This window comes from Condylostylus longicornis, unplaced genomic scaffold (assembly GCF_029603195.1).
Source record: "Condylostylus longicornis isolate FDR11 unplaced genomic scaffold, ASM2960319v2 ptg000579l, whole genome shotgun sequence".
Classification (NCBI taxonomy): domain Eukaryota; kingdom Metazoa; phylum Arthropoda; class Insecta; order Diptera; family Dolichopodidae; genus Condylostylus; species Condylostylus longicornis.
In genome coordinates, this window is record NW_026578534.1 from 1 (window position 1) to 27,780 (window position 27,780).

At 45.6% G+C, this 27,780-nt stretch overlaps 2 protein-coding genes across 2 annotated transcripts; one reads left to right on the forward strand and one right to left on the reverse strand.

Annotated features, from left to right (window-relative positions):
• Nucleotides 1-13,770: 13,770 nt before the first annotated feature.
• LOC129617618 (E3 ubiquitin-protein ligase RNF181-like) lies at nt 13,771-14,340 on the reverse strand. Its single transcript, XM_055532770.1, has one exon. The coding sequence runs from the start codon at nt 14,338-14,340 to the stop codon at nt 13,771-13,773; it is 570 nt and encodes a 189-aa protein (XP_055388745.1).
• Nucleotides 14,341-15,869: 1,529 nt separating this feature from the next.
• On the forward strand, nt 15,870-16,979 carry LOC129617619 (nuclear cap-binding protein subunit 2B-like). The gene is made up of 5 exons (XM_055532771.1): nt 15,870-15,899; nt 16,037-16,248; nt 16,310-16,474; nt 16,624-16,847; nt 16,894-16,979. Exons 1-5 carry the CDS (start codon nt 15,870-15,872, stop codon nt 16,977-16,979), a joined length of 717 nt encoding a protein of 238 aa, XP_055388746.1.
• Nucleotides 16,980-27,780: the final 10,801 nt, after the last annotated feature.

Genomic DNA, 27,780 nt, shown 5'->3' on the forward strand with positions numbered 1-27,780 from the left:
AGATTAAGACAGGAAGACATCCATCCATCACTCGACAACAACACAATGAAACGTGAAGCTTACGGTGCTCTGGAATGTTTGCCGCTCCTACTTCACGAATTTTGTTGTTTCGCGGATCATACACTCGATGGCATTCAAACACTTTTGCCGCGACAAGGTGGGAATGCACGACCTCCTCCCACCCAATAGGAAGTGAAGTCATTGGATCAATTACAGGGAATTTCTGAGTCAATGAGAGAGTTGATCATTTTCTTTATCTATTGATCATCATATTTATCTATTGATCATCATATTTATCTATTGATTACTTGTAATATCTTATTTCTCCATCTTTTATCTATAAGAAGATGCTTCAAGACTGATTCAATTGATTTATGTTTCAAAATCAAAGTTGCAGCATTCTTGACTCCTAAACCCTGAAAATAATATCTTGTGAGAATCAATGTTTACAATGATCATCATGGAGCAAATACCGATTGATTTGTCTACAACTCTTACATGAATGTGTCTTCCTACGGTGTAGTCACATCCAGATAGGACACACATTCCAGTGAACATCGGTAAACTCATTCGTCGCAGGAAAGACAATCCCTTCTGAAATGTCGACTAAACGAATCTTCATAGTCATTCGAACTTACCTCCTTCGTAGTACCTCCTTTTATACCATGAATGTTTCCACCACTGATCTGTTCCACAACTTTGCTACGATTCTCTTGGGCGCTTTCGAGTGACTCAAACTTTCTAATCCAGCCATCGAGCGAAGCTCGACGTCCCCTCTCTTCACGTTGTCCCACTGTCCCATTCTTCATATCATGACCCTCGTCTATCTTTCCACTTGGAATATCATCGCTATTGTTTACATCATTATCGTCATCACTAGGATTCTCTTTTCCGCTTTCTCCGTCAACATCGTCATCAGATTCATGTGAAGATACTTCTTCGTCATTATTTTCGACCTTGGTCGATACATCTTTGGTTGTCCCAATGTCCTCGGGGGTAGATGTCCCAAGCTTCCCATCGTCTGAATCATTATGCTCCATTTGAATAGCCCCAGTCAGATCGATTTCCTGAAATTCCAGATGAATATCGACCTTCCCTTAGACATTCCCTACTTGTCCTTCTCCAATCGGATTAAACTTGAATATCACACGAGGACACCCATAAGCCAATAAATCCGAATCTTCTGATATCACTGCATCCTATAAATACTCAAATGATGATCCCACTCTTCTCTAGTCTTACGATGATTCCTGCTCTGCACAAGAACGCCAGCTGGGCATCCGATTCGAATGGTGCAATGATGAACTCGACCGCAGCGGCTCGCAGCGCCTACAAATCGAAGTTCTGTAACTCTTCCCACGATGATACTCTAGTTATCTCTTACATGCAAGACCTTCTCAATCATGTTGGGAGTCACATGAATCGCTGCTTGAAGTTTTGAGCGAACCTCCTGGCTTTCATTCACTACACTCCCAATCGCAATGACTTACTTTTGAGTCCCTGGATAATCCTTTGTTCACCAAATCCTTCGCGTCATTCGCTGCAGTTTGCCGTTTTCTGCAGTACAATCAATTCTTCAAACATCCTCTGTCCCAAATGTCCCTGTCCCAAATTCTTCGCTCTTCCAAAAATCTCTCCCGCCACTCACAGCCGTCTCGCATCGTCTTCAGTCATTTTCACTGGAAGCTGACGACCATCGAACACTGCGCAAGAATCAAAAATAAAAAGATACGAAGTCTTTCAATTTTTACCAAGAACTGGACGAATTTGATAATCTAACAAGAGATGAACCATTTTCATGACAAATTTGATAAACCGTCCGTCGATTATGTCCGATGAATGTCCCAAAATCAACGATTCTGCACTTGCAATCGCCCCACGATGCATCCAACACATTGCATCAATCCCAATCGTTTTCCCTCTATACTCTTGTATGACAACGCGTTTAGCGATTGGATTCAATAATTTCTAAAGAAACAATGCAAATAAAAGGAGATTGAATAATTGAGTTCACTCACAAGCAAGCATTTTATACCCATTGTGCAAATATAACAAAGGATGGAGACCAGGTTCTGCATGCGGAATTTTTTGAGACTCGAGTATTTGCAAAAATTTCTATCATGAGCGCAAAAGCGCAATTCAACTAAAAAGAGTTCAATTTTGTTGTCAGTGGCAATGGCTCTAGATCGTGCTGCGGGGAGTGTCCCAACGAGGGGTTTTTTTGGGACGTGGGGATTTTTATTTCAGCGTCATCTAGGATTGCTTGTCGTCTTCGTGTGCTGTATTGCGATTGTCTCTCATATCATCGCAACAACTCTTCCTCCATTTACTGGCGTGGATCCATCAGCGGAATCCCTCATGGCTCTTCTACAGAAGACAAGAAAGTTGGGATCTGAAGCTCGTCCTGCTCCGGTTGTGTCTCTTGCAGGATTCACGCTCAGTGACAATAATGATTGGCTTAATCCCGAACATTTGGGATTCCGCGAGATTCGTCGTTCGTCTAAACTTGGATCAACGGTCTTCAACGCAGATCTTTGGGACAAATCGATGGCAACAAAAGATGAAAATGGAAATGTCGTGACGTCCAAAGGACTTCCGACAAACGCGTGGTGGCAAGCATGGGTGATGTCTCCAGGTACAACACATCGCGTTGCGTGTCGTTGTATTGTGCGATTTGTCAGGAACTGGATCGGATCATGCAATTAATCAACATCCGTACACTCTAAGCGTCGTCTCGAAAGAACAGGCGACCGCAATCGTTCCAGGAGCAGACAGAGCGGGGCTCAACGTGATTGCCCCACACGTCGGACTGATTCATTCGGGAGACGGTTCCGTCTTCGGTGTCCAACAGTCGCGCGGATCTAAACAGATTGGACTTTTCATGGGAGTCGAATTGGCGGATCATGCGGATTTTGTCGTGCGCCACTTCGTTGAAGCTTACGGGCCATTAGAAGTTACAAAACGTTGGGACTTATCAACTCTGCAAAGAAGCGCTGATGGATCAGCCCTTGTAGAGCAGGACAAGATCGAGGCTGTAAGATCAAAATGTATCAAGAGTAGTCGTTTATCTGTTGCTTCTGTTTTGTATTTCAGCATCTTAGGGCTCGAGTGATTCGCGGATCGTCATTTATCTCTATGGAAATTCCAGCGGGAGTTTTATTCATATTGGATACTCTTCCGCAGGACACTTCATTAGGGACAAAGAATACGATTGTTCGAATAACAGGTTTTGAATCAACATTGACAGATTACGCATCAAGTTGTTCCGGATTGATCAAGAGTCCGCTGCTTACAGATGCGTTAGAGATTCTACTGTCGGACAAAACAAAATGGGTTTTGGTGTTTGATCAGAAGGTAACGAAAAAAAATAGATTAATAACTTGACGAATCGACATGACGAGCTGAAAGGCGCTCATATTTGAGAGGAGCACGAATGACTCTTCCGTGTAGATTCTTCTGACTTGCAAAGAAACCGCTAGCGGCCAGAGAGTTGCATCAGCTGGGACTCTTGTGTCTCCTCTCTTGGCGCGGCTGGCTTTGGTTGATATGACAGACCATGATGATGTTGTGAACGACGTCATACCGGGGGCGCGAGATACAACTCCAGTGGCTTGGGCGAAGAAAAGTACAGAAATTCGTTGGTGAGCTGATCGAGGAAGGCCTCTCAAATCATTCCTTTTAGGAAACTTCTGGCTGACATTAAGAAAAATGGTGGAGACTCTGTTTCGAAACTTGTTTCTGAACTTAATAAAGGGGTATGGATCTGCGAGTTGATTCAATGACGCGTTGTCTTGATAGAGTTCCGACATTCACGAAACTCTTCGGAAGAGATTCACCAAATTTCCTTTAAGGGTATGAAAGCCTTCTATTGATGGAATTAGTGGGATAACGACATTAGCATCTTATAGAAACGATGTTTATAGAAACGATGTTTATAGAAAAGAGTTCTTAACTTTTTGTGTGTCTTCAGGAGCAAATCGAATCTCTTGGAGTTTCGATGAAATTTAATCTCACTATCACGCGATGGAATGAAAATGAAATTCTGAATCTATTAGAAACGGAGGATCCAGATTTAATTATATTTCCAGATAAATTTATAGAAGATCCCGGAGCCTTCTGGGTTTCTGATGATTTCCGAAATTCATTCGCATTGGGACACATCGGTGGGGTGGGAAGAACGTGAGTCCCAAGATGAGCGATGGAGGATGATGATGTTTTGTCTTCTAGAGTTCTTGGGATTGGCGGAATGCAATCTGGGACAATACGAACATTTTTCGACAAAGTGATGAACATTGGAATCGAACCACTGGCAATTTGGGACTCGAAATCTGATGAGTCGATTAAAAAATTAAAAGAAATTAAGAAAACGTTGCCCTCTGATGCTGACAGTGGCGTCGTTGATCCGAATACTTATCCAGCCAACATGCCAGACAAGCTGCCGAAGCCATCAGGATCGAATTCAGTCGAAATGATAAGATCCAAAGGAGGAGGGTGGCCATTCATTTCTTACTGTCGACCCTCTGCATTGGGATCTTCTAGCTCGAACGCGGAAACATGCGATGGGGCTGTGCATGCGTATTTCTTCTTGGGACGCGGTGCGGTTCAGTGGATTGGAATGGACTGGTCAGATAAACCAGAAAGTGCATCGAGCGGTTGGTCAAAACTTCTAGCAAGAGCGATTCAAGCAGCGAGTTGCACTGAAGGAAGACGGAAGGGTATGAGTCCCAATTCTGTTAAATGTACATCAGATTTTATTGCAGGGAAAGCGTGCGGGCCTCTAAAACGTGTTTTGCTGGTTTCTGATATTTATGCAAAGAAACAAGAGGAAGCAGTGACCGACTTGGCCCATGCTGTTGTCGCAAGTACTTCTGTGAAGTTCCCCAATGGAACTGTTACTGAAAAGGATGCTGTTGATTTGTCGAAAATGATTAACTATCTGCGAGGCACGAAAGAAGAACGGACTGGGAATATCGGCGAGGAGGTGACGATGTCTATCGATTCGGATACTGAGACACTCCGCGACTTCGCTTTGCGTCACGCTCTGATGCTTCCCGTCGCCTCCACAGTGGATGTTGAAATTGGAGACACCAATGGGATCCTTCACTACGCAATGGAAGTGAAGGCATTGAAGGGTTTCGAACGCCATTCTCTCCATCCACCAAGCGGACAATCAATCGGTGATTTGCTGTGGGATCCCTTCCGTACAATGTTTTATTTATCTCCACTTCAACGCAAGCTTGAATACGGCGATGCGATTGGCCACGTCGCGTCTCTTGGATCAAATTCACTCGAGGATGACAAAACCACTTGTCTTCAGTCCGTTATCGTGAGTCGATTTTAAGGATCCACTTCTGTACTTACGAAGTATACTTTCTCGAGGGATCCTCCCACCGTTTCTCTATCAGGGTCTTCTTTGTGCAAGAGGATTCGGGCCTTCGCCAAAGTGTCGTATGCCGGAGAGTGTCCCAAATAAATCCCAAGAACCCAAAGACCCAACAGTCTATTGCAGTTTCGACCCCGAAGGCGGACTGTCTTTGGACAGTTGGGATATTGCGCGCGTGCGGTCGGATTTGGCGGGCGGCAAATCTGCGATAATGAGTCATCAAAAGGACGGCAGTCCATTTGGAGTGATGGTGAATTTTCCGACAGCGGATTGGGACTTGTTCATTCGAAAGGGCACTGGGGAATTTGCTTCTCTTCAGGAAGCGATTCACCCCAAATGGATTAGCAGTATCAAGTAAGTTCTAAAAATGACGATTGGGATTGGGACATAGCTGGTCCAAGCAGTCGACGCTTTATGAGTTGTTGATGGTCATAGATGGGCTGTCTCTGAAGACGTTGGAGGTTCATGGAGGCTCGATGGAGAAATATGGGCGAAGGAATCTGCAGCAGATGATTTGAACACTTGGGCCCGTATGATTCATCGTTACGCTCAAATTGCGCTGATTGCAGATTTCGTTGGTCTTCGAAATGAACGACGTACTGCAATCAAATGGCTTGAAACGGCCTTACTCAAATTTTTCAGCAATCGATTTGACCATCAGGGACTCCTTTATGATGCAACTTGGGGGGGAATTGTCCCTTGTGGATGCAACAGGGATGTCGGAAGAGATTTTTGTATTCCACCACCAAGAATTGGATATTTCGATCACACGAGCCACTCCCAGAGCACGTCAGTCTGGATGTCCCAAAGTTGTCCTTCTCTGACAAATGCAGCAAATGACGCCGGACTAGGATATTTCTCGGATCATCACATCACGTGGGGCTACATTGTATTCAGCGCGGCAGTTGCGGTGAAGTTCGATCCCCCCCTTCGCTAACAAGCGCGTTCGGCTGCAAACAGGGACTGGGGTGCGGCGTCCCAAAGTCCACCACATCGTCCTCTCGCTGATTCAAGATTACGCCAATCCGCTTTTTATCCCGCCGTTCCAGTCGCGCGACGATCCCGAAGTCGGCGCGGTTCTTCGACGCTTTTTCCCCGGAGCTAGGTATAAGGACTGGTGGAGGCTCCATTCCTATGGAAGCGGAATAGCATCTCTTGACAGCACGGGACCCTCACAACATTCGCTGAGTGAAGCAGCATTCGGATATTGGAGTAATGCGCTTGACAATGACGCGAAATTCATTTTTTTCGTTTTAGGCGCTTCTTTGTATGCCTCAGTTGTAGGCGATAAAGATTTGAGTCGATGGGCGAAACTTCTGACAGGAATGGAGATGATGGCTGGGAATGCATTCTGGCACTTGAAGGAATTTACAGAATCTGTTCCAACGGGAGTTCGCTATCTTGGAGCAGCTGGAAAGGTCTCAGAATTTGCAATAACATTTCAAACAAAATACAGCATTGCGCCTTTTGAAGTGTTTCACTCTCAAATTCTTCCCTTGAATTTGTTGAGTTTCGAAGTTCTCGAGCCTGGTTGGGCGCTTTGGATGGATCAGCGATACAAATCATCATGTCAGAATGATGCATCGACCTGCGCGTCAACTGGAGCTGATCTCGGTTCTGTTCTTCTTGATTTTCTAGTTACTAATTGGAAGGTCTGTGTAACATGTCAATTAACATGCAGACTCATACTCTTCAGGAAAGAACTGGAGTAGCACCATTTACCAAAGACACGAATAACATCAACACAACTGAAGCCATCGATGCTGCAGTGTCTTCCATTGCTAATGTTCCATGTTTCCAAGTAATTTCGTCTGTCTTCTTCTCTCCCTCACTCTGGTTGTTAGATGGGAAGCTATGATTGCGGATCACACACTCTCTCTAACGCGATTTTCATGACAGCTTTGAGTCACACGTGGGGTGGAATGCCCGAAGCACTAACACGCGAGGATGGAAACGGAAGATTCCAAATTTACTGATTCGTCGAATTCTTTGCTCCCTGCTATTTCATTTTTTAGTGTGTTATAATGCAAAACTCTTTTCTTGTATGACTATGACAGATAAATATATGTTTGCATCTTCCAGGGTCGAAATTTCTTCAACGGGTAAGAATTCTAATTATTGTCTTCCTGCTAGGCCGAAGCTTCCAACCTCGTGCACATCTGTGTGACTTGTCGTTAACAGCCCCGTTTGTTCGGCGGATGAATTTCTTATCCTGACGTTAGCTAACGACCGTAATGTCTTTGACGAACCGACAATCACCGGGGGTGGATTCCCCTCACACCAAGGTGTCGGTTTCACAGAGCCAAGTGGACACGGTCGCCCAGACAGATGTTACTCGCGGAACCTCCGGGGCCCTCTCCGCAGGGACGCACCCTGGCAGTGGGGTCTTCAGATGGAAGAGGCTGTTTCAGCTGAGCGATTTGAAGGATCCTGGCGGGAGGAGCGTCCTCTGTCGATTTCCTCTAAGGTGTGTCTTTGATTTTGAAATTATTGAAATTGTTGTTATTCTGAAGATTTCGAGATGCTTCGTTGGAAAGCATGTATTTCGAGCATATCAAACCAACATTTGTTCCCCGAGTCCAACTGTGCGGTGCAATAGGTGCGTCAATAGTTGCAGATTGATGGATGGATGCAAATCATTCTGTAGGAGCTGTCGTTTGTGCAATTTATTGGTTTGTCGTCGGCGTCGCGACAGCAAATGGGCAACTGCCTCCGCTCAATCAAATTCAAGAACGGGGGTTCCACGTTTCTCAAGGAGTTTCTTTCGCACTTCTCGTTTTCATGATTTTTTTACCAAGCGTTCCTTATCTAAGGGATCATATTGAACTTTCTGTTTACGTTATCATATCTATCGTAAGTCTTTCGATTCTGAGGAGTGACTTGATTGTTCTCGATACAGATATTTACTGCGTTTGGGGTATGGGCAGCTCTAACCATTGCTACCGCTAACTTCAATACTCACGGCCTCCCGCCTGAGGGGGTGCTTCAAATTTTGAGGTGAATCCCATAGCAGCATGAGACGTTTTCAAACTTACTCGCAAGGCAATACTGTCTGAGCCCCTTTTTTTCTCAGTGAGGGAGTGAAGTTCAAACTGTGGAGTGATGTTGTCTCCTTAGTACAATGTGAGCATTTGCTGTTCTCATCTTCCTATCTTTCTGTCCTATCGCTTTCAGATTTTTTTGCATTACTGGCCCTTGATCTTGTATTTCGGTCGAGGTGAGTTTCGAGAAGTCCACTGTTTATCCGAAGGATCCTATCAGGACGCGCATTTGTTGGATGGTCCATCTTTACATGGTGGCTGTTTTCACAACGGCGCACCTTCTTGAAGTTGCTTACTTTGATAGCATTTTCGGGCTCAAGCTCATCGTCTACTTACAGCTGCTTCTCCTTTTTTGCACTGGCGCGATTGGTATTGGTGGTCGATACCACAGCGAAATTCTAGAACGCTACGCCTTTTATAAAATGATTGTAAGCTGTGGATATTGTAGCGAACTGCATTGTTTGTGCTTCAATTTAGAAAAGTACGGAACAAATAAAAAGAATGAAGAGGCAGTTAGCGGAAAGGCGAAAAAACCGAACAAGGATCTACGGCAGTTGAAGAAATGATTGATTTGATCAAAAAGGTTCGTGTTCAAACAACGTGAGAGATATGTTGTTCTTTGTCTTTAGGTCAAACAAGGAATCGCCGAATATCGAACAGCGTCAGGAGCCTCAGAACTGGAGGGCAGTGAAGAGATGCTTAAACAGTGGGTTTCATTATAGAAGAACTTCCAATCAGCTAATCGTTTCAGATGTGTCGAAATTCTGAGCAACACAGGAAACCTCTATTCTGTACGGTTCGAAAATCTCGGGGGTGAAGGAGAGGAGGTTGTTGCTCAATTCGTGGGGGCCTTTGCCGATAAGCGAATAGATCTTAAACGTTCTGTCTCGCAAGTTCGCGTCCCTCACCCAAGCATCCCAAATACAGGTGAATGGAGTTGCTATGAAAGCCTTATGATCCGCTTTCGCAGACCGATCTGTTGCTAGTCGACGCTCCCGTAAAAATCTGTCGCTATGCGCGCTGCCCAAGTGCCAAGAAACGCCAGATTCTTGCTCCGACAACAACGGATTCGATGCGGCGGAATTCTCATGTTTGAAGCCCCCTTCGGTAAAAGTTTCGAAGAAATTGCCGCAGCTCCTTCTGGTGCGTCCCAATGGAAAGAGTCTCACAAGAAGTGATCCAACAATGTGTCTAATCGATGTCATTTTCAGAGTGATGAGATTCAGGCATCAATTGGCCATGACTGGGCTCTCGATTTTCTTATGGTAGGGTCCTTCCCAATGAATTGAATTACGCTTCATTATTGTAGTTGGAGCGTCGATCAGCAAATCTTCTTTGCGAAGTTGGAGCAAGTCTTATTTTTCCATATGGAGATGCTTTAGGTGTCGAGAAGGATTTTATCCTCTCTTATCTCAAATCGCTCCAAGTCCTTTATCTCCCTAATCCCTACCATAATGCTACCCATGGAGCAGTTGTTGGACATTTCTCGTTTTGCGCTGCTCGATTTTTGAAGCTCTTTAGTAGGTATGTTGAATCGCTCACACTGTCTTGCGCAACACAGATCGTTTTTTTTCAGTCCCTTCTTTGACCCGATCAACCAAGTTGCTTTTGCGGTTGCTGCTCTGGGACATGACGCAGGCCACCCAGGTACGACGATGCTTATCCGTTAGCCGTTATCTGTTCTTCTGTCAGGACGGAACAATCAATTTCTCATCAATGTCCTTCATCCACTGGCTGTTGTTTATAACGATACTTGTGTGTTGGAGAATTATCACTCCTGCTTAACATTTCGATCTCTTGAGAAGGGAGCGAACGTCTTCAAGGAACTACCCCACGAACGGTTTATGTCTGTTCGGTCTCACATCATCGAATTAATCCTTGCCACGGATATGAAATCCCATTTCGAAACTGTTTCACGATTCCGTATAAGAAGAACGTGTGAAGATTTTGACGCTCTTAACAATCCTGACGATTTATGGTTCGCATCACTAGAGAGATATTCATCAGCATCGACAATCCAAAGATATTTATCAACATCGATGATCCATAGAGAGATATTTATCAACATCGATGATCCAAAGATATTTATCCAATATTCTTGCATCTGCCTCTTTCTTCAGGTTTGTTGCTCGAATGTGTTTGAAACTAGGGGATCTTTCTCACTCATCGTTCGACTGGCAGCAACATCGCCAATGGTCTTTTAGAGTTGCTGAGGAGTTTTACCAGCAAGTACGTCCTAGTTCGAAATAGTCTAATGTCTTAATCCGCTGCGTGTCTTCAGGGAGATCAGGAAGGTTCTTTAGAAATTCCCAAAAGTCCAATGTGTGAGAGAGCCGCACATGAGACGTTTGCAAAGTCCCAACGTGGATTCATCGAATTTGTCGTTCAACCATTGATGAAAGAATTAGAGTCAATTGATGAAACTTCTCCCATCGCGTGAGTCTTGATGACGTTGAATCTTTCGACATACAAATCTTGATTCTAGAGCTGAGTGTGTTACTCGTTTGATGTACAACAAGTACAAGTGGGATGAGTTAGCTAGGGACGACGTCCTGATTCCAATTCCTGATGATGTTTCCGCGATGAAGACGCAATTCTTTAGAATGTTACGAAGACCAATGCGACGTAGAAGAAAGAAACCCCAAAAAATCGCTCCAGTGGAAGATCCCGCGAATCGAACTGATGAATCTACTGGCCGTGTTAATTTTTCAACTCCAGAGTCTCAGGCGACGACACTCCCAAGCACTCCCCAAGCACCCCCGCAGAAAAAAGTCCCAAAAAGGCGCCCAAAACCTCGACCGGAGCCTTCCCCTCCTACTCTTCAAGAAAACTCCGCTGGGTCGCCACGCAAAATTCCTCAGGATATTTCCTTCTCGTCACCGACATGTCCGACAGATGCTGAGGCCGAGCCATTACCGCGTAAAGATTCAGTTGTGCCTTAATGGGGATGCGTGAATGTCGAAATTTTTTGTATCAAACAGGAGTATCGAATCGAGGTGTTGGGGTGGACATATTTGTCTAGTCTAGAAATGAAAAATAGAAGAGCTTTTGGACATTTCGCTAGTCTGGACATATTTGTCTCGAACAAAAAAACTTGGGGTGGTTGGTATATTGGGTAGTAAAATAGTTTGGGATGATGGGTGCAGCATGCGCTGTCCTGGACGTGTCCGTGGTTCAGCATGTATAAGGACTCCTTTGTCAGAATGACTTGGATTAGTGACGATTCAGAGCAAAATAAAAGTTGAGGGTGATGTGGTGCATTGCACTGGGAGGGTTGGTAATTGTTACAACGCGATGTGGAAGGAGGATGAGGAGAAGCTTGTTGGAAAATAAAATTTCCCTCACTTGGTGAAGGAGCATTTATTGGAGTCACGACTACGAGCAAGGGTATGGTATCGAGGGTCTTTTTTATGGAGGAAACTTGAGCGATGGTTCTGGTCTACTGGTCGGGGGGTTCGGGCCCAGTTTCAAGAAAAACGATACTGTTGGAATGTTGGTATCCTTTCAAGGCGATCGGCTTCGTATTTATTTCGAGTATAATGGAAGCCCATTAGGTCTTGGATTTGATGTTCCTGCAAGCGCGATGTCTGGGGATGTCTTTCCTTGTGTCAAATTTAGTGATTCTGGATCTGCGACATGCACGAAATCGTCTGTCCCAATTTCTCGTGAGCGTGTCCCCAAAACTTATGAGGGACTCGCTGGCCCGTGGAAACTTGCATCGACTAAACCATCAGCGGACCTCCATGAAGGGGCTACTCTAAAGTTGAAGCCTAAAGGCGCGAACAAGTGGGAAGGAGGTATGAGGGTCGTCAATAGCACCGGTATCACAGTCACTCGCAATGGGGACGCCTGGAAAGGGCACACGGGGTTTTCAACCTTGATGCGAGGGCCAGAAGAAATGATGAAGTTGGAGTCTAAAATGCGTAAGCATATTGATGATCTGCATCACTTGTTCTGATTCGACGCTCAAAATTATGTCACCAACTCTGAAGTCCACCTGGAAGCGTTATAATGACACCCCTGAGGGCTTCGTCGGAAATCCATTTGAGCCAATTTTTTCAAATTAATAGCCTGGCAGCACATGCTCCGTTGTTTTTTCAAAATGTCTGGAGAAAGACATATAATCGGAGAATAATCAATTCCAGAAAATGTGTAGTTCGGATTACGGGTGTGTAGTGCGAGACAATCTCAAAAGGTAAACCTCTCCAGAGGCGAATGGAGTGCATGTCCACTGGATGCCTAGTAGAGCTATCAGATGCCTTCAAATACGAGAGATAGGACCATCTTGAGGATAACAAATTGGGTTATTATTGGTTTAGCTAGTGCAGGGCTCATAACGACAAGCCTTCAATTTAAAGGAACCTGGGATAGAGTATGCGACTACCAACTGAAGAGTTGGATTCTCGTATGGTATGATGCTTCGTAGCGCTGGCAGACAAGGTCGAAGATGTTCTTTATAGGCTGACCCGCGTGATTGTTCAGCGCGTTTTGAGCGAACTTCCTCATACGTGCTGCTTATCCTGCATGGTATCAGTGTTTCAAGCCTTTTGGTCAGTTTGATGGATTGATCCACCCAAATTTCTGAGCTTCTTAGGTTCTTCTACGGGATCAAGGTTGTGTTGGTTGATCCGCGTTGTAACAAAGTCTCAGGAACCTGGGGTGAGCCCATCAGTCTTAAATTAGAAGAAGTCCCTTCTTTCAGGATTGGTGCTCTGGTGCTTAGAATTAGCACTCTTTATAGTTCCTTGCTGTTGCTTCATCCTATTCGCTCCATGTATCCTCTGTTTTGCTCTTTCACAAGACAAGAAGTCTGAACCAACTCCCCCAGAAATTCGGGCGAGACTCGACGTTGTTAATTATTCAGAAATAGCTCCGACCCTTGAAGCTCCAGAAATGTCACCACTCCAACAGAATGCGAGATTGGTTGCCGATGTTGCGTCGACAGTGACAGGGATTCCAGTGAGGGTTGACCATCTACAGAAGGTATCCACAATCTCCCCGACACCAGTTCTCATCGGACAAACGGATGGCGGAATCCAATGTCTCATTTGTTTCTGCAACTTTGAACCCGGTGAACTTCTTGTCCCCCTGCCTTGCGACAACCGCCACGTTTTTCACCGGGATTGCATCTTCCAGTGGCTTGATCGGTCTCGCCATTGTCCTATTTGCCGAGGAGATGTTGTCGAAGCGCTCCGATGACATTCTTCTTTCTTTTTTCGTCTTTTTTTTTAGTTTTTTTTTGGGTTTGTCCTGCATGGCAACCTTTTAAGATTTTTTGGGTTGACATCATGCATGGTACAAAAAAACACTCAAAAAGTCTTCAAGCCGATTCAACTCGGACAACATTCATACGAAGTCAGTCGATTTCTCCGGACGAGTGCGTCTCTGTTCGGTTGGCACTTGCAGGTTAGGAGCCGCTTCAGCTTCTTCTTTCTTCTTTAGCGACTCAACGACATTGCTTCGGCAAACAGGACACGCTTGGCTCTGATCCAACCAGGATCCTAAACACTCGTTATGAAACACGTGCCGCCAGTCACATGGCATCTGAATGACTTCGTCCTTCGGTTCAAACTGACAGAAGCAGATGGGACATGTCACGCCAGTGCTGGGGCTTTGAAGCTGATTTCCAACAACGGATGCGCTCGGCTGAGCCAAGGGCTGTCCGGATGGCTGTCGTCCCAAAATCCCTGACTGGAGGCGTCTCAAGGAAGCCATATCAGGGAGAGGAACCCCTGTGAGTGTCGAGGCCATGTCGCTGAGAAGTCCTTCGTCGTTGGGAGCATCACGCTGTTGTGGGGCCTCACGAGTCGGTTCAGCCTGCGCTGCCTCGAGACGAGACGCGACTTCTGAATATTGAACCGGTTTCAATTTTTCACGCACATCTGGAGGCGTTGGTTGGGGAGAATCAGGCGACATTTGAATATCTCTCCAAAAGCAGCAGATGAGAATTGGACATAAAATGCAGATGAGAACGCAGGGAGCAATTGTGAATGCGACTGAAAGAAGAGAACATTGCCTCTCTAGTGATAATAGGGATCCTTACGTTCGAGCCACCATAGAACGAGACCCCATGTGCCGGACACATAGTCACACCGTTCATCCACCAGGACAACTTTGATTCCATAAAGAAACCTAAAGGAGGGAGTCCATTGGACAGAAACAAGAAGACTAATCCTTACCAGCAAAATTTGAAAAGGAACAATACCGTTTGTAGCCTTCGCAAAGCACTCGCTACTGCACGATATCTATTGAGAAGAATGAGGCATGAGACGACAAGAACAATGATATGTTGAAGCAATGATCGAGCCATCCAAACGGTACTCCATATTTTGATGTTGTAGTCGCATTCTCTACCCCAGGTATCTTTAAATTGGACTTGCTGCAGGGTGAACACCCCTACAATGAGTAATATTAAGAAGCATTTGAGATAAACGGCTAGACGACGGCCAGTTGGAGACGCAATATAACCTTCAAATCGCTCAAGTGGATTGTCTTCACGAGATTCTGGTGAAATTTGAGGGGAAGTTGCGTTTGACTGAAGCGCTGCAGCGGCTGGAGCGAAGGAATCAATCTCGGGTGATCGCGCCGGCTCTCCAGCCATCTTGAGAAATGAAAAATCAACTTGCGGGGCGCATTCTTGATCTGATGACGGGTGGGATCTCAAAAAACCGATTTTTGTCGCAAAATGAGTCCCAACCAACGATTTCACTCTAAACGAACAGGATTCTTGCTCCCACGCTATTTTTAGAAGATAGAATTTCCAGCAATTTTTTTTAGTTCTTGTGGTCTAAAGGTTCTCCTGCGACAAATGTTGTGTGAGTGAAAATTGCTCTCTTGAAAAAAGAATACACGTCAAGTGTTTGGAGGGATAGAATGGAGTGACTATCCAAAGGAAACTGAAGAGGAACAACAAAAGAAGTAAATAAAGTTCCTGAGAGGTTCGTACTTTGTGATCGTCCCCCTGAGAAAACAAGGAAGTGTGTATGAAAATCGCATCGTCAACTACCTGGAGGTTGATGGAGTTTGATAGAACTATGCTTTGCTCCAGCTAAGCCAGTTGCCGTCAAATAACCTCCCTCTTGTTCTTGCGCCTTTTCTTGCTTTGGCAACTGAGAGCTTTGTTCATTTTCCTTATTTATTGCTTCGTTTCGAGCTTCTTGAGTTTGAGGGTCATTCAGAGAAACGCTATCGGTGCCTGCAGCGTGAACCCTCACACTGGGTCTTTGTTTTGTAAAAATGTTGTCAGGAGCATCTAAAGCAAAAAGTCAGAGTTGATCGCGAAATGCCACTTACACATTCTCTTGCTTGGATGGCTTCCAGCACAAACAGACAGCCTGTCGTGTTTGTCTGGAGAACAGAACTCGAGCTGATCAAAAACCCATTGAAATGGTTCATCCCGATTGGAAGGCGAACTCGTCTAAGCTGTGGTTTGCAACAACCCCAAAATGGGAGATTTGCCGCAGAACCATGTTTTGGTGAGCCTAATGGTCCACAGAAGATCTCGCCTGCTTCGGAATCAGTCCGATGTCGCACCTCTACCGCCCGTTAGGTCCTCAATCAGATTACGTCGATAGAAGCTCTGGTATGCCTGTTAATGATTTTATGATTTCAGAGCGGCCATCATGAATTTCCTGTTGTAGGTTTTAGCAAGGAGGAGTGGATATCAAAATTGCACAAGTCAACAACAGTTTATGTTGGAAATCTCACATTTTACGCAACAGAAGATCAGATTTATGAACTGTTTTCTAAATGCGGGGAGATTGATTTGATTGTTATGGGGCTTAATAGGAAGAAGAAGAGCCCCTGTGGGTTTTGCTTCATCAGGTTTGTACTTCTCAATATTTCCTGACTTCTCAATATTTCGTCAATTGATGCTCCATTTCAGATATTACACACATGCTGCTGCAAATCGTGCTGTTGAGTACTTGAATGGAATTCAGTTCGATGAGAGACCGATTCGTGTAGATTGGGACAGTGGGGATGGAATTACAGAGGAATACAGAAAATTCGGAAGAGGAGTTCACGGACTTCAATGGAGAGACGAGTTCAGGCAAGACCATCAATAGATATTATAACTTGATGACGATAATAGATATTGTAACTTGATAACGATGCCTGTACCACCTGTCATGTCTGGAAGCTATGTCCGTATCCTAAGTTCCTGTCCGTTCCTTTCTTCTGATGCTTGTGCTTCTTCAGAACGACGTTCGATCAGGGACGTGGTGGAGAGGGTGGATGTCTTGATGTTGCTCTACTTCCAAACCGAAGGAAACGTCTTCCTGGTGATAGACAATGGGTCCGATATGGACATCCATCAAGACGAAATGTTCGCCCGCGCTACGCCCAGACAATTCCACCACCCCCTCCGCCGGATTTTTCATCATTGAAACCCGATTTAGCTGTTCCTCAAGACATCAAGCCAAGTTAGTTGATCCCGCAATTGAGTTGAGTGATTTTTTGATTCTTCAGAATTGTTTTCTGTTGATGTGATGGATGTTGATCTCTCAGCAAACATGGATTCCTCAGTCAAACCGGAACCTCAAGAGATCGAATGATGAAGGTGATAAATCGTTATACTTCGAATTCGTTTTTTCTGCGTCGGAGTGTTCGTGCTTTGCACTAATTGTTTGCATCATTGGGACAGACTTGTCGCACAATTGGGACACACTTGTCGCAGAGTTGGAACTGCCTGTCGCACAATTGGGACAGACTTGTCGCTGCACTGCCATGTCGACTCGATGTACCAGATTGTTTATCTCCCATTGTCACGAAGAAGCGTAAAAAAACAGGAACGAAAAAGATCTCCGTTAGAATGGATTCTCATTTTGGAACTCATAAAATTGGGACTCGACTAATAAGTTGGAACAGCAAATGAACTTTCAGAGGAAGCCGCCGAATTCATTCGATTTGTGGCGTAATTGGTCATACGAATGCGACTCTCCCCACAACCGAACGACTTCGACGGAACAGGACGTTTCCCATAAAGCTCCTCCCCCTTGCTTCCAGGAACGCCAAGAACTGGCGTGTCACCAACACCGAGTTCAATTCCGACTGGAGAAACGCGCTTCTTTGGTCTTGGGAACAATTGGACTGAAGCGAATGTTTCTTTTCCGTGATGAGTTTTCCACAGAAGGTCGCAAAACGCGCTTCTATTGGCACCTGCTTCTGATGGAATGTGAACATAGCGAAGGTCGGGGGTTTGGAAGCCGAAATCGATTCCTGAAAAAGAGGAATTCCATTTGAATGAATCGGGTGACGCACCCGCATTGAAGTTCTTCATTGTTGTCCGGAATAAAATCGTCGACGACGTTGCTGTGTTTGCTACAAACAAGAAAGGAAGGATATTGCAAGAGCAGCAAGCAGCTTCTTGTGTATTTTTTACTCGACTCAATAGACGCATCGAATGCATTATTATATTTATTGAATACTGACAATTTTGAATCGTTCCGACAAAAGATCCTTCCATTGACATCGCACTCTTCTCTTCCTCTTTCCGTTGACGCTTCTCTCCTTTTTTTCGAAGTCTTTCGAACTCCGCCAATTGATTTACTTCAGAGTTTTGAGTTTTGCTTGTGGCAGACACGCGATACTGCTGACCGTCGAGCTGCTTTGCTGTGTGTTTCCCAACGACAATTTGATGTCCGCCAGTCACAACTTTTGTCGTTGTCGACGACCCGCCCTGCTGACGTGGGGACGAAAGAGTTTGGGACGTTTGCGATGTTCGTCGGAACGTTTCGACGACAGTTGTCTGTTGATGACGCTTCTCCATCGCCATTGTTTGGTTTCCATACGAGGAGATGAATTCTTTTGGAGTTTCGTTGGCGGCAAGCGCGATTCCTGGTCCTTTCGAGTTTGTCCCCAAGCGATCGATATCATCACTTGACGCCATCGAAATCCCACGCGCATGTTGGACAATGGGGGCAGGAACGTGTCGTTGAGAGACAGGCGCTCGGGACGAGGAAGAGGAGGTGATAGAGCTCTGGCTTGATATGGAGGATTGCATCCGTTGGACGCCCTCAGATGAAGAGATGCTGCTTCGAACGTTACGATTCATGTTGTTTCAACACGTGAGCAACTGAAGTGAATGAAAACTTTATAGAAGTCTCTGCGTGTGAGTCGAGAGAGCCTTGCCTGATTGCATGTATGTGAGAGGTCACAACAAAAAAGTCCGACAAAAAAGGTCGCAACAGTCAAAACAAAATCTTAAATTGGAACGAATAGAAGATCAACAGCTCAATTGTCCTGTGTACTACCTTAAGGCGGCAGCATGTGTGACGTGGAGGTTGTCATCAGAATGCGCAGTTCACACCACCGTGTTCGACCAATCCAGCAATAAAGGAGGAAAAACATTTCTATCACTTCCCCGAAACTCCAATTATTGCACATCGTGGTCCATGCAAGTGCACTTGTTTGTAGACAGCTTTCAAAAATGAGATCGCACCACTCAATCTGACCAGCACCAATTTGACTCATGTCGTCGCCAAGAAGGTCAATAAATTACAAATCAGCTGCCAATTCATGTCACAGAACGATATCCTGCATCATAAAAGATAAAAATCGCATTTCGATTGTCCTTATGTCGTGACTGTTAGAATTTATTATTCTGATTTAAAATATCGAACTTGCTATGACAGAAGAAAACGGGGGTCCAGAACTTCTGGGTACAGCGAAAGGCAGCTTTCAAGAAACGTTAAAAGGTACTGTGGATCAAAACAGGTGTAGATTTCAACCTGCCGCCTCACTACGTCGCGAAGAACGCCCACAATACCCAATTCCTACTCCCTCACTGTTCAAATTGCTTCATTTCAAATGTTATCCGGTACTTCTGATCTCCGTAGTTCTGGTATTGACTGCATTTGTCTTGTAGCAGCTTTCACAGGCAGAGTCCAACCAACGCTCCACCCCAGTGTCACTCCCACCGGTCAAACAGCATCCCAAACAGCTTCACCCATTGGTAATCAGCCATCATCAGTAATGTACAGGTTGTCTAAATGGTTTTCTTGCATTGTGCCTCTTAGCGCCAGTCAGTTCCTCTTGATGGAACCTCTCCGAGCAACCAGCAGTCACGTGTCGCAGTCAAAATGGGAGGTTCGCCGAGTAATCTGATGATCTCTAAAGAGAAACAGACGACATTTTCGAGAGTCACGCGCAGCCAAACTCGGTTGACCAAGCAAGAGAAGGATTTAACTTCTGAAAAACGAACTTGTCGCTGGGGAGGGAGAAGAAGCCGATCCGCTTTGAGACGAGATGGACAGAAAGCATTCCTTCACCACCCTGTCGTATCCGCTCCACCAGAAAGTCCTTTGCAACATTTTCGTCAAAGGAGTCACGCCACTGAATTTTATCAACGAACGACGCTTCCTTCACTTTTCTCTGACGGCCAGACACATGGTCGTCATTCAATCCTGTCCCAAGGAGTCGAACATGATGAATCTCCAGTTTCATTGTTTTCTCATAGACGATCCGATTCCCACACTTCTTCAGGTGTGTACACAAAAGTCATTCATCTTTCTATCTGTCTTCATCAGAGAAGCATCGGACGAGCAAAACGACAGATTTGCCTTCGCGATCATCTCGACGTTTGATCAACTCTGAAAGTCACAAAGAGCAACAAATGATTCGTCGCAAAAATGATGAATTTCAAGAGTTTTCTGAATCGGAAATTCCCAATCTTCAACATGAGAAAGATTTGATGTTGATGTCCCAATCGACGCCCGATGCCGTCGGAGTTACGGCAACTCCAAATCGTCAGCAAGAAGCAAGCTCTTCTCAACAAGCATCTCTCGTGCAGCAAAGTGAAGAGATTTTCGCCTTCACAACGCATATGGCGATTCGTCTTGAAGCGATGCATGCATTGGAGCATCCTGTGCTTCGCGTATTCGATGAGACGAGGCCGCTCTCAGCTCTTTATCGATGTCCATTATGCGACGAACGCTTCGTCGAAGCTCAGAGGTATCGCTCTTTGTATGACCATTACGTTCGAGTGCATTGGGACTTGAGGGGTTATGTCGGACAGTACGTTTGCTACCCTTGTTGTCGCATACACAACGTGCGTCTCACACAAAAGATACTGGAGAGCTGCAAACGAACACAAACGCCTACGGAAGAGGATAATTTGGTTGCCACTGGATCAGGCAAGCGTGGAATGTCGTCAAGTAGTCGTTCAATAGGAAAACAACGACGACTACTTCAAATCATGATGAACCGTTATCCACATGACACATCATTGACTCTCTTACTATCAGCACAGTTGCTCTCGATGCCAGCTCATTACCATTGTCCAGCCCTTCAGTGCAATTCAGCGTATGTGTCTCTATCTGAATTACGGGAACATTGCCGTGTGAACCACCCAAGAAGCTCGCTAGATCCAAGCAACACGCCTGATGACCCAACTGCGCTCTATGCACCACTTTTAGATTCGGTATGTCGATTAACGATGTTTACTAAAACAATCATCACAATTGAAACGCTCTCTTTTTCAGACATCAATTGCAATACTTCCGCTGCAGGAGTCAGAAGAAGTCTCAGATGGAAACGTGACTTCGTTACCTCAAGAAGAACCTCAACAGACGCCGACTAGATCTTCATCAGCAAATTTGACGACCCCCTCACCACCCTCTCTGTTCACCCCATCATCCTCGTCATCATCGTGTCCGTCCCACAGAAGCTCGCCAGAAGGAACACGATCAGAAGGTCGTTGGGTTCGCGTCAACAGTCTTGTCCCAGAAGGAACTCCTTCAGCCGTGTGTCGCGCCTTCCATTCCCTCGTCGGCTCTTCCCCTTTGAGGACGGAAGATTCTCTCCAGCACCCACCAGGTTGTCTTCGTCCCTCTCTCGGTCCAACGTATCGAAGGAAAGGAAAGCGAGTCAGGTTCAGCTCCGAGGTGAGAAGTCGGTGCATCTAGAACCAATCGATTCGTCATTCCAGGTCTACCAGTTGACTTTCGACAAGACGCGTTCAAAAGTTGAAAAATACGGGTCGATATTGGGTAAGACCATTCCAGATCGATGGGGAATCAAGTGCTCTCTTCAGGTCCCTGTGGTGATGACCCAGAAGAAGAGACATCTCTTGAAGATGGAGGGAAACAATCCCCCTGCTTCGAGGCGCGTCCACTTAAAAGAAGAAAGTTGAACTCAAGGTGTGAAGTAGCGAATGTCGAACAGTCTTCCGAAGAATTGCCATTGTGGTGGAGAGAAACTATTCAGAAATCTCGTGATCCTTGACGTGATCAATTTTCTTACTTACTTCCTTTTTACATCGTTGTTTGTTTACTTGTAACTGAAAACCGAAAAATGCGTTTTCGAAGACCAATTTGTCAACCTTCGCTCGCCCACTAACTCAATCGTCCTTTTCCGTCTGGGTACTTTCTGGAGTTCCAGTCCATCTATGCAATTATGACAGAAGATGACTGAGACTTGGGTGATCGATGAGTTAGAGGGTCCAAAATCGAATCCAGTCTCTTGGTTGAGAAATCGTCTTGATTCTCAACCTTGTCGTCAGGATGGTCATCTTCTTCCTTCGTTGGACAGATATCTGCAATCACTTCAGGGAGCGGTAGAAATGAAGATTGAAGATCTCTCAACGACAATTGAACTTGGTGAAGCGCAAATGATGCAAAATATCAATCGAATCAAAGTCGAAGCATCAAGCCTTTCCTTAGAAGTAGGAGCCTGTCGATCGCAACTCGACACTCTTCTTCACCGACTCCGAGATGTCGGCCACGGACAAGTCGCACGCCTTTCGATTCTCGCTGAGATTGATTCTCTGAAGCGTCGCCTCGCTGCTTGTCGCTCGATCCTTTCTGGTGTGTCCCAATGGGACGTCCGCGTTCGCGAGTTAGAGCTTTTGTTGAAGGCGTTGTCGGTGGAATCATCTTCACAAGATCCTGTTGGTGTTGAAAGAAGTTTGGAGCAGGCAGTATCTCATCTTGCGTCTATGAAGGAAACAGCAGCGTCTCTGGAAAGCCTTCCCCAATTCGAGGGGAAGCTGAGATGGGTTGCGAATTATGAGGACCGACTTCTAGACGCGTGCCAGTTCCGTCTATGTGCCACGATTACCGCAAACGAATGCGTGCAAACTGCGCATGTGAGACGATGTTGTTCCTTCGGCCTGTCACGCGCGTGAATTTTGTCGATGTCTGGTCTTCTTTTCTGCTTCAGGTGTTCAAACGGCTGAACCAGTCAACGCGATTTCTGGATGCGCTCACCCAAGCTTTCTCCGAAATGTTTCTCACTTGTTTCGAAAATCATTGGCGAAGAACGCGCTTCATTCGCGATCGGGTTGAACTCGATGCTTCGCCTGCCTGTGAGTTACAATGTTGGTGAGAACGAATCAACTGATTGTCTTGAATGCTCAGCTGATAACGGAATTGTTGGAGAATCAGGGAAGGATGAAGATCAAATGTTGCTGGCATACTACAAAGAAGGTTCCGGGAAACTGGATCAAGTACGGAACGGCTCACCCGTTATACGACTCTACACAACTGTGATCAGGCGACGCATCTTTTTCGCGCTGCTTGCGACGCTGTTGTCCGTCATCCAGAAGAGTCTTCATCGACGATGAAGTCAATCGTATTGAAGGTTGTTCAACGTTTATTAGAGACACCCATCTCCGATTTGAATCAATTGGGGGAACATATGAATGACATTGAGTACAAAGATGTAAGAAAGAAGGATCTTGCATTTTCTGTCTGAGGGGTGATAAGTCTGGGGTTGCGTGATATTTGCGTATCAGGAATTAGCGGTTGCGATCCTTCAATCGGTTGAAATCGGATTTAATATTGTTTGTGCGACGCCAATTATCGGCGAACTTGAGGAAAAGACGCGCAAAAATTCGAGGGAACAATCATTTTGGGAGGAGGTTTGTCTTTCGTGTCGCCAATAATGGATCTGTTTTTTCGTCTTCAGTTTTGCGAAGAGTGTGGATGTAAAGTGTTTCCATTGAAGTTGATTCTATCAATGTTGTCCCAATATTCCCGTCGGCTGGAACACGCGTTGAAAGATTCACCGCCAATGAAAACGACTTGGACTCCAACACAAGTTCAGTTGACTATCGATGATCGTATATCACTCCCTTTCTCATCATTAGGCGATTGTTGAAGCAGAGGCTGATGCTGAGATCCTTCTTCGTGCTATTGCAATGATTGGATCTCCCCAGAAAACCTTCCCAACTCGTTTCTCAAATCTTGAAACGATCCACTTCGAAGTCGCGTCTCTCGTGCCAGAATTCCTTGCGGTTCTAGATTCTCAATTGGAGCGTTATTGGCAACGATGGGGACCGTTACTGGATCTTTTTGAGAATACCGCGAAAAGTAAAGTAGGTCGCTTGCTCAAGTCGCTTATTCCTTCTTTTTCTCACAGTGGGAACTGGACGGTTCCGACAGTCAAGCTCAACTACCTCGAGTAACTCCATCATCTCTTTCTATCGACTCTTCTGTTCTTAAACCCTGTATCCAACTGACTCGTATTCTCACACTCACATGTCAATCCCTTCAAGAAAAGACGTTCAAACAACTTTGGGCATCTAGCTCTCTTGCTTGGAATCGTTCGTCTCGATTGAACACTGCATCTCGTTCCTGCTCTCTACAATCTCGGATTCGAAATTATCCCAACTCATCGTGTGAGCATAAAGTCTTTTCGTCCCATAGTATCTTTTCGTCCCATAATATTTTTTCGTCCCCTAATATCTTTTCGTCCCATAGTATCTTTTCGTCCCATAATATCTTTTCGTCTCCATAGGAATCGCCTCGCATCCGCTACTTCCCATCCTACAGAACCTCCTTCGGATTTCATGCAAAGTGGAACTGACGGCTTGAATTGGCTTATATCACGCAGCAGGGACACGGTGGTGTTTTGTGCACTCCATCCATTGGAACTTCTTTTGAAGGTAGAATCCGTTTTAGACCACTCACTCTTTCCATTTATCATTCACGTCTACAGTCGTATTCGTCCCAAAAAATCATGGACTCAGTCTCCGCGCTCTGCATCTGTCGATGCGCATCCTCCTCCAACTTCATTTGCCACAGCGTGGGTGAATATCTCCTCAGCGCTGTTCCCCTTTTTGATGACGAGTCCCACGAGTCTTCTGAGGTTGATCGTCACTCGGTAAGGACTGCGCACACGGCAAGAATCTCATTCCTTTCACAGTTCGATGTCGTTCTTTCCCGCGCTGGAGATGAATTTGCGAAGGCAGCACAAGAGGTAACAGTTTGTTATTCGACTCGCTTCAGTGGCAATTTCAGATTTCTTCCTTTTCGCTTCCCGGTTTGTTACAACTCCTATCTGATGCCGGCTATCTTGAGCGAGCTTTCTCTGCGTTATCCTGTGACTCTGAAAGTATCAAGTTTATTAATCAGCGCCTCGCTGAGATCATTCGCGACTCAGATGAGTTTTTCCGCTCAGCGATTCTCATCGAAAGCGAAAACATCTGGGAACTGTGAGACCTTCCTCCATTCACTGCAGCGCACTATCAGAGAGGCAACATCCATTTGTATAAGGGGGGCTGCCATCAAATGGACGAGTTGCGTCATGATGCAGTTTTTCAGATTTTCCGGCCGCATGATGAAATATGGCAGAAGTTATTGAGCTAGATGGCGTGATCGTCTACTAGAGCCACGGCACAGATTTTCCATCGCTGTGCCCGCGTGCTGTCTAGTCACTTCCCACGTCTGGGAACTGTTCCCCCAACCCACTCTCGCACCCTTCGGCAACAGCTCGGTGTCAGATCACGAACCAACTTCTCGGTGGCGATGCACAGAAAAAGCGGATTAGACAGAGACAACCAAAAATGGAACCACGGATTTCTACACAATAATTAAAATGAATGAACCCAATTATCAACACAATCGATTCGCAGAACTCAAGTATTCTGCTAATATTCTCAATCTCGTCCCTTCCCTACTGAAAGAAGACGCTTTTTGGAGTTTCTTCGTTGCGCGACAGACAAAGCCTTTTAGATGTCGAGGGTTGCGTTCAATTCTTTTAAGTGCTTTCCGAATTGCAGGACGTACAGCTCTTGAAGGCTTAACCTTCTTGGAGGCCCGATATTTGATCAACTGTTGATGTATGCAGTCAGCCATAATGACGCGCTGTTTCTTAGAACATTGATGCATCGCCAATTTCGTTGAACCTGTTTTCCGTAATGATCGGGCCGAAAATTTTCTCCCTCCCTTAAGGAATTCACGACACATTAATGGTAGCATTGGACAATTCGCTGATGGAGAGACAGTCGCGGGGTGTTGCATCAGATGAAGCTCCGTGGAGGTACGAGATGGGTCGGTCAGATAACGAAACAGTCTTTGTTCAGCTGTCTTGGGAGTTGACATTGCTGATAAATGATTGAGGATCCTGCGCAGGAATTGGACTCGCGTACGTTTTCGCCATTAGATCAGAAATGGAATTCTTGATGGACATGTCGGATTAAAACGACAGAATGCCAGTACAGAATCAATATTCAGTGTCACATTATATCCCTGGAATGCGTCTCGAATTAGAGACTCCCTGATTCAGCATAATGAGTTAATCGGTATTCCATAGGGAAAAGAAGATTGCCAGAGTGGTGTCCTTACCAATCCCCTTCTGATTTCTTGAACGCGGCGCAACAGAATGCGAACATGATATAATATGAACGTTCCTCGGGAGATTCTCGTGTCACATAAGAATGATGGTGCGAACATGAGAAATTGGGAGAACATGTATCACAATCAGGGCGACAATCGCAAGCAGCTTTGCTTAACGTTTCACCAAGTCGCTTGCGTAGTTTCTCCAGGGGGTCCGATGACAATCTCTTCGTTTCGTCAGGAGCAGCCAGAAGATCCATTACATACTTCTTTCCTTCTTCATCATCACCCGGTTGAGCATTCGGATTGTCCTGTATTACCAGAAGCGAATACTGGAAAGAACTTCAATGCTTACAAGCGACTTCCCATATCGGTAGATAGCTTCTTCGGCAAAGGAGAGTTTACAATCTTCCCTGAGAACGCCGGAGGGATGATTCAGAATTTTGACGTTCAGCAGAGTTCCCTTCACTTCCAGAAATACACGCCTTACGCGGTGGACTCCGATAGAGTTTTTGCAAGTTTCGGATTTAGGTGTGTCTTCCAGGTGTCCTTCTCCCTGGGGAATTCTTTCGCAACAAGGGCGGCGAACACCTCGATGGCAAAACGGTCCCTACATAGCAAACGTGCGACGCAGTCTTGGATACGCTTCCAACTTCCTTCCTCCATTCTTTGCTCCTGCATAGGAAGGGTCACGCCCCCCCCCCCAAGAGTGGAGTTGCTCACCAGTTCAAGACGCTGTCCAAGAATCCAGCAGAGAGTTTGTTTCCCAAGCCTGATGGAATCCTCAATTGGCGTCGTTTCGCTTTTGAGATACTCAATTTTCCTTCGTTTCTCAAGCCTGATGGAATCCTCAATTGGCGTCGTTTTGCTTTCCTCAACTTTTGTTTCGGGCCGAAGACACTAAAAACAAGAATCGCTGACTACAGGTCTGCGAGAGCTGTATCACCTCCTTCAGATAAGACGTTTCAAATGGCTTCCTCGATCTGAAATAATATCATCAGTCTTCACGACAAATGGCAAGTGCAGCAGACAGGAGCCTCAGCAAGCGTACCTTAGCATCAAAAGCCGTATTAGGGTCAGAGGGAACTTCAAACGCGGAAAGGCCTTTGTTGAGGTCAGAAGCCTTAGCAAGCGTAGTAGGAGATGACTTAGCAAGCGTAGCAGAAAGAGCAGGGTGAAAAAGAGGAGAATTAAACAGCCACCGGGTCAATCTCTTGGCATAACTTGGTGGAGGATGATGATGAACTGAGAGCTTGGATCTGTTGCAACTCAGCGAGAAGATCCCAACAAGCTGCGAGTTTCAAATCCTCAACAGCCGACCAAATCATATTTCAAGTCGCTGGTTCTAGGCACGCATGCGTATGCCAGCGTCTTCAACCTGCATGTCATGGACTGACATGCTGATGCGTTCCAGGAGTGGCTGACCAGGACATCTATGTATGTTGCGTTTGTCTGCATGTGAACAGTTTAGTCCTTGAACCTTATTGTTTACCCCGATTAACCAACCATGTCGATTCATGATCAGCACCCCCTAGCGCCCAGCCAAAGATCCACACAACACATGCTGACCAGGAATTCTTACAAGTTTGTCTCGAAAGCACGAGCAACAAAAAATGTTTGATTGATGAAGTCGTCTGTAATACAACACCCATGCGTGTGAAAGCTGCCAAGATTGCTCAATGGTCAGATATCAGTACAGCAAGTATGAAAGTGAAGAGGTTGCCAAGAGAGCTGATGTGAGCCACCAGCCGTCCTCTTCACCCTCTCTCCGTGTTGGCCCCTTGAAGGGAAGGTGGAG

What these genes read in the sequence shown, in the direction of transcription:
- LOC129617618 (XM_055532770.1), bottom strand. Translation starts at nt 14,340, where the DNA reads ATGTCGCCTGATTCTCCCCAACCAACGCCTCCAGATGTGCGTGAAAAA.
- LOC129617619 (XM_055532771.1), top strand. Translation starts at nt 15,870, where the DNA reads ATGGGAGATTTGCCGCAGAACCATGTTTTG. An exon ending in TGCCGCAGAACCATGTTTTG is followed by an intron (nt 15,900 to 16,036) that starts GTGAGCCTAATG and finishes TTATGATTTCAG; the next exon opens with AGCGGCCATCATGAATTTCC. An exon ending in TGTGGGTTTTGCTTCATCAG is followed by an intron (nt 16,249 to 16,309) that starts GTTTGTACTTCT and finishes GCTCCATTTCAG; the next exon opens with ATATTACACACATGCTGCTG.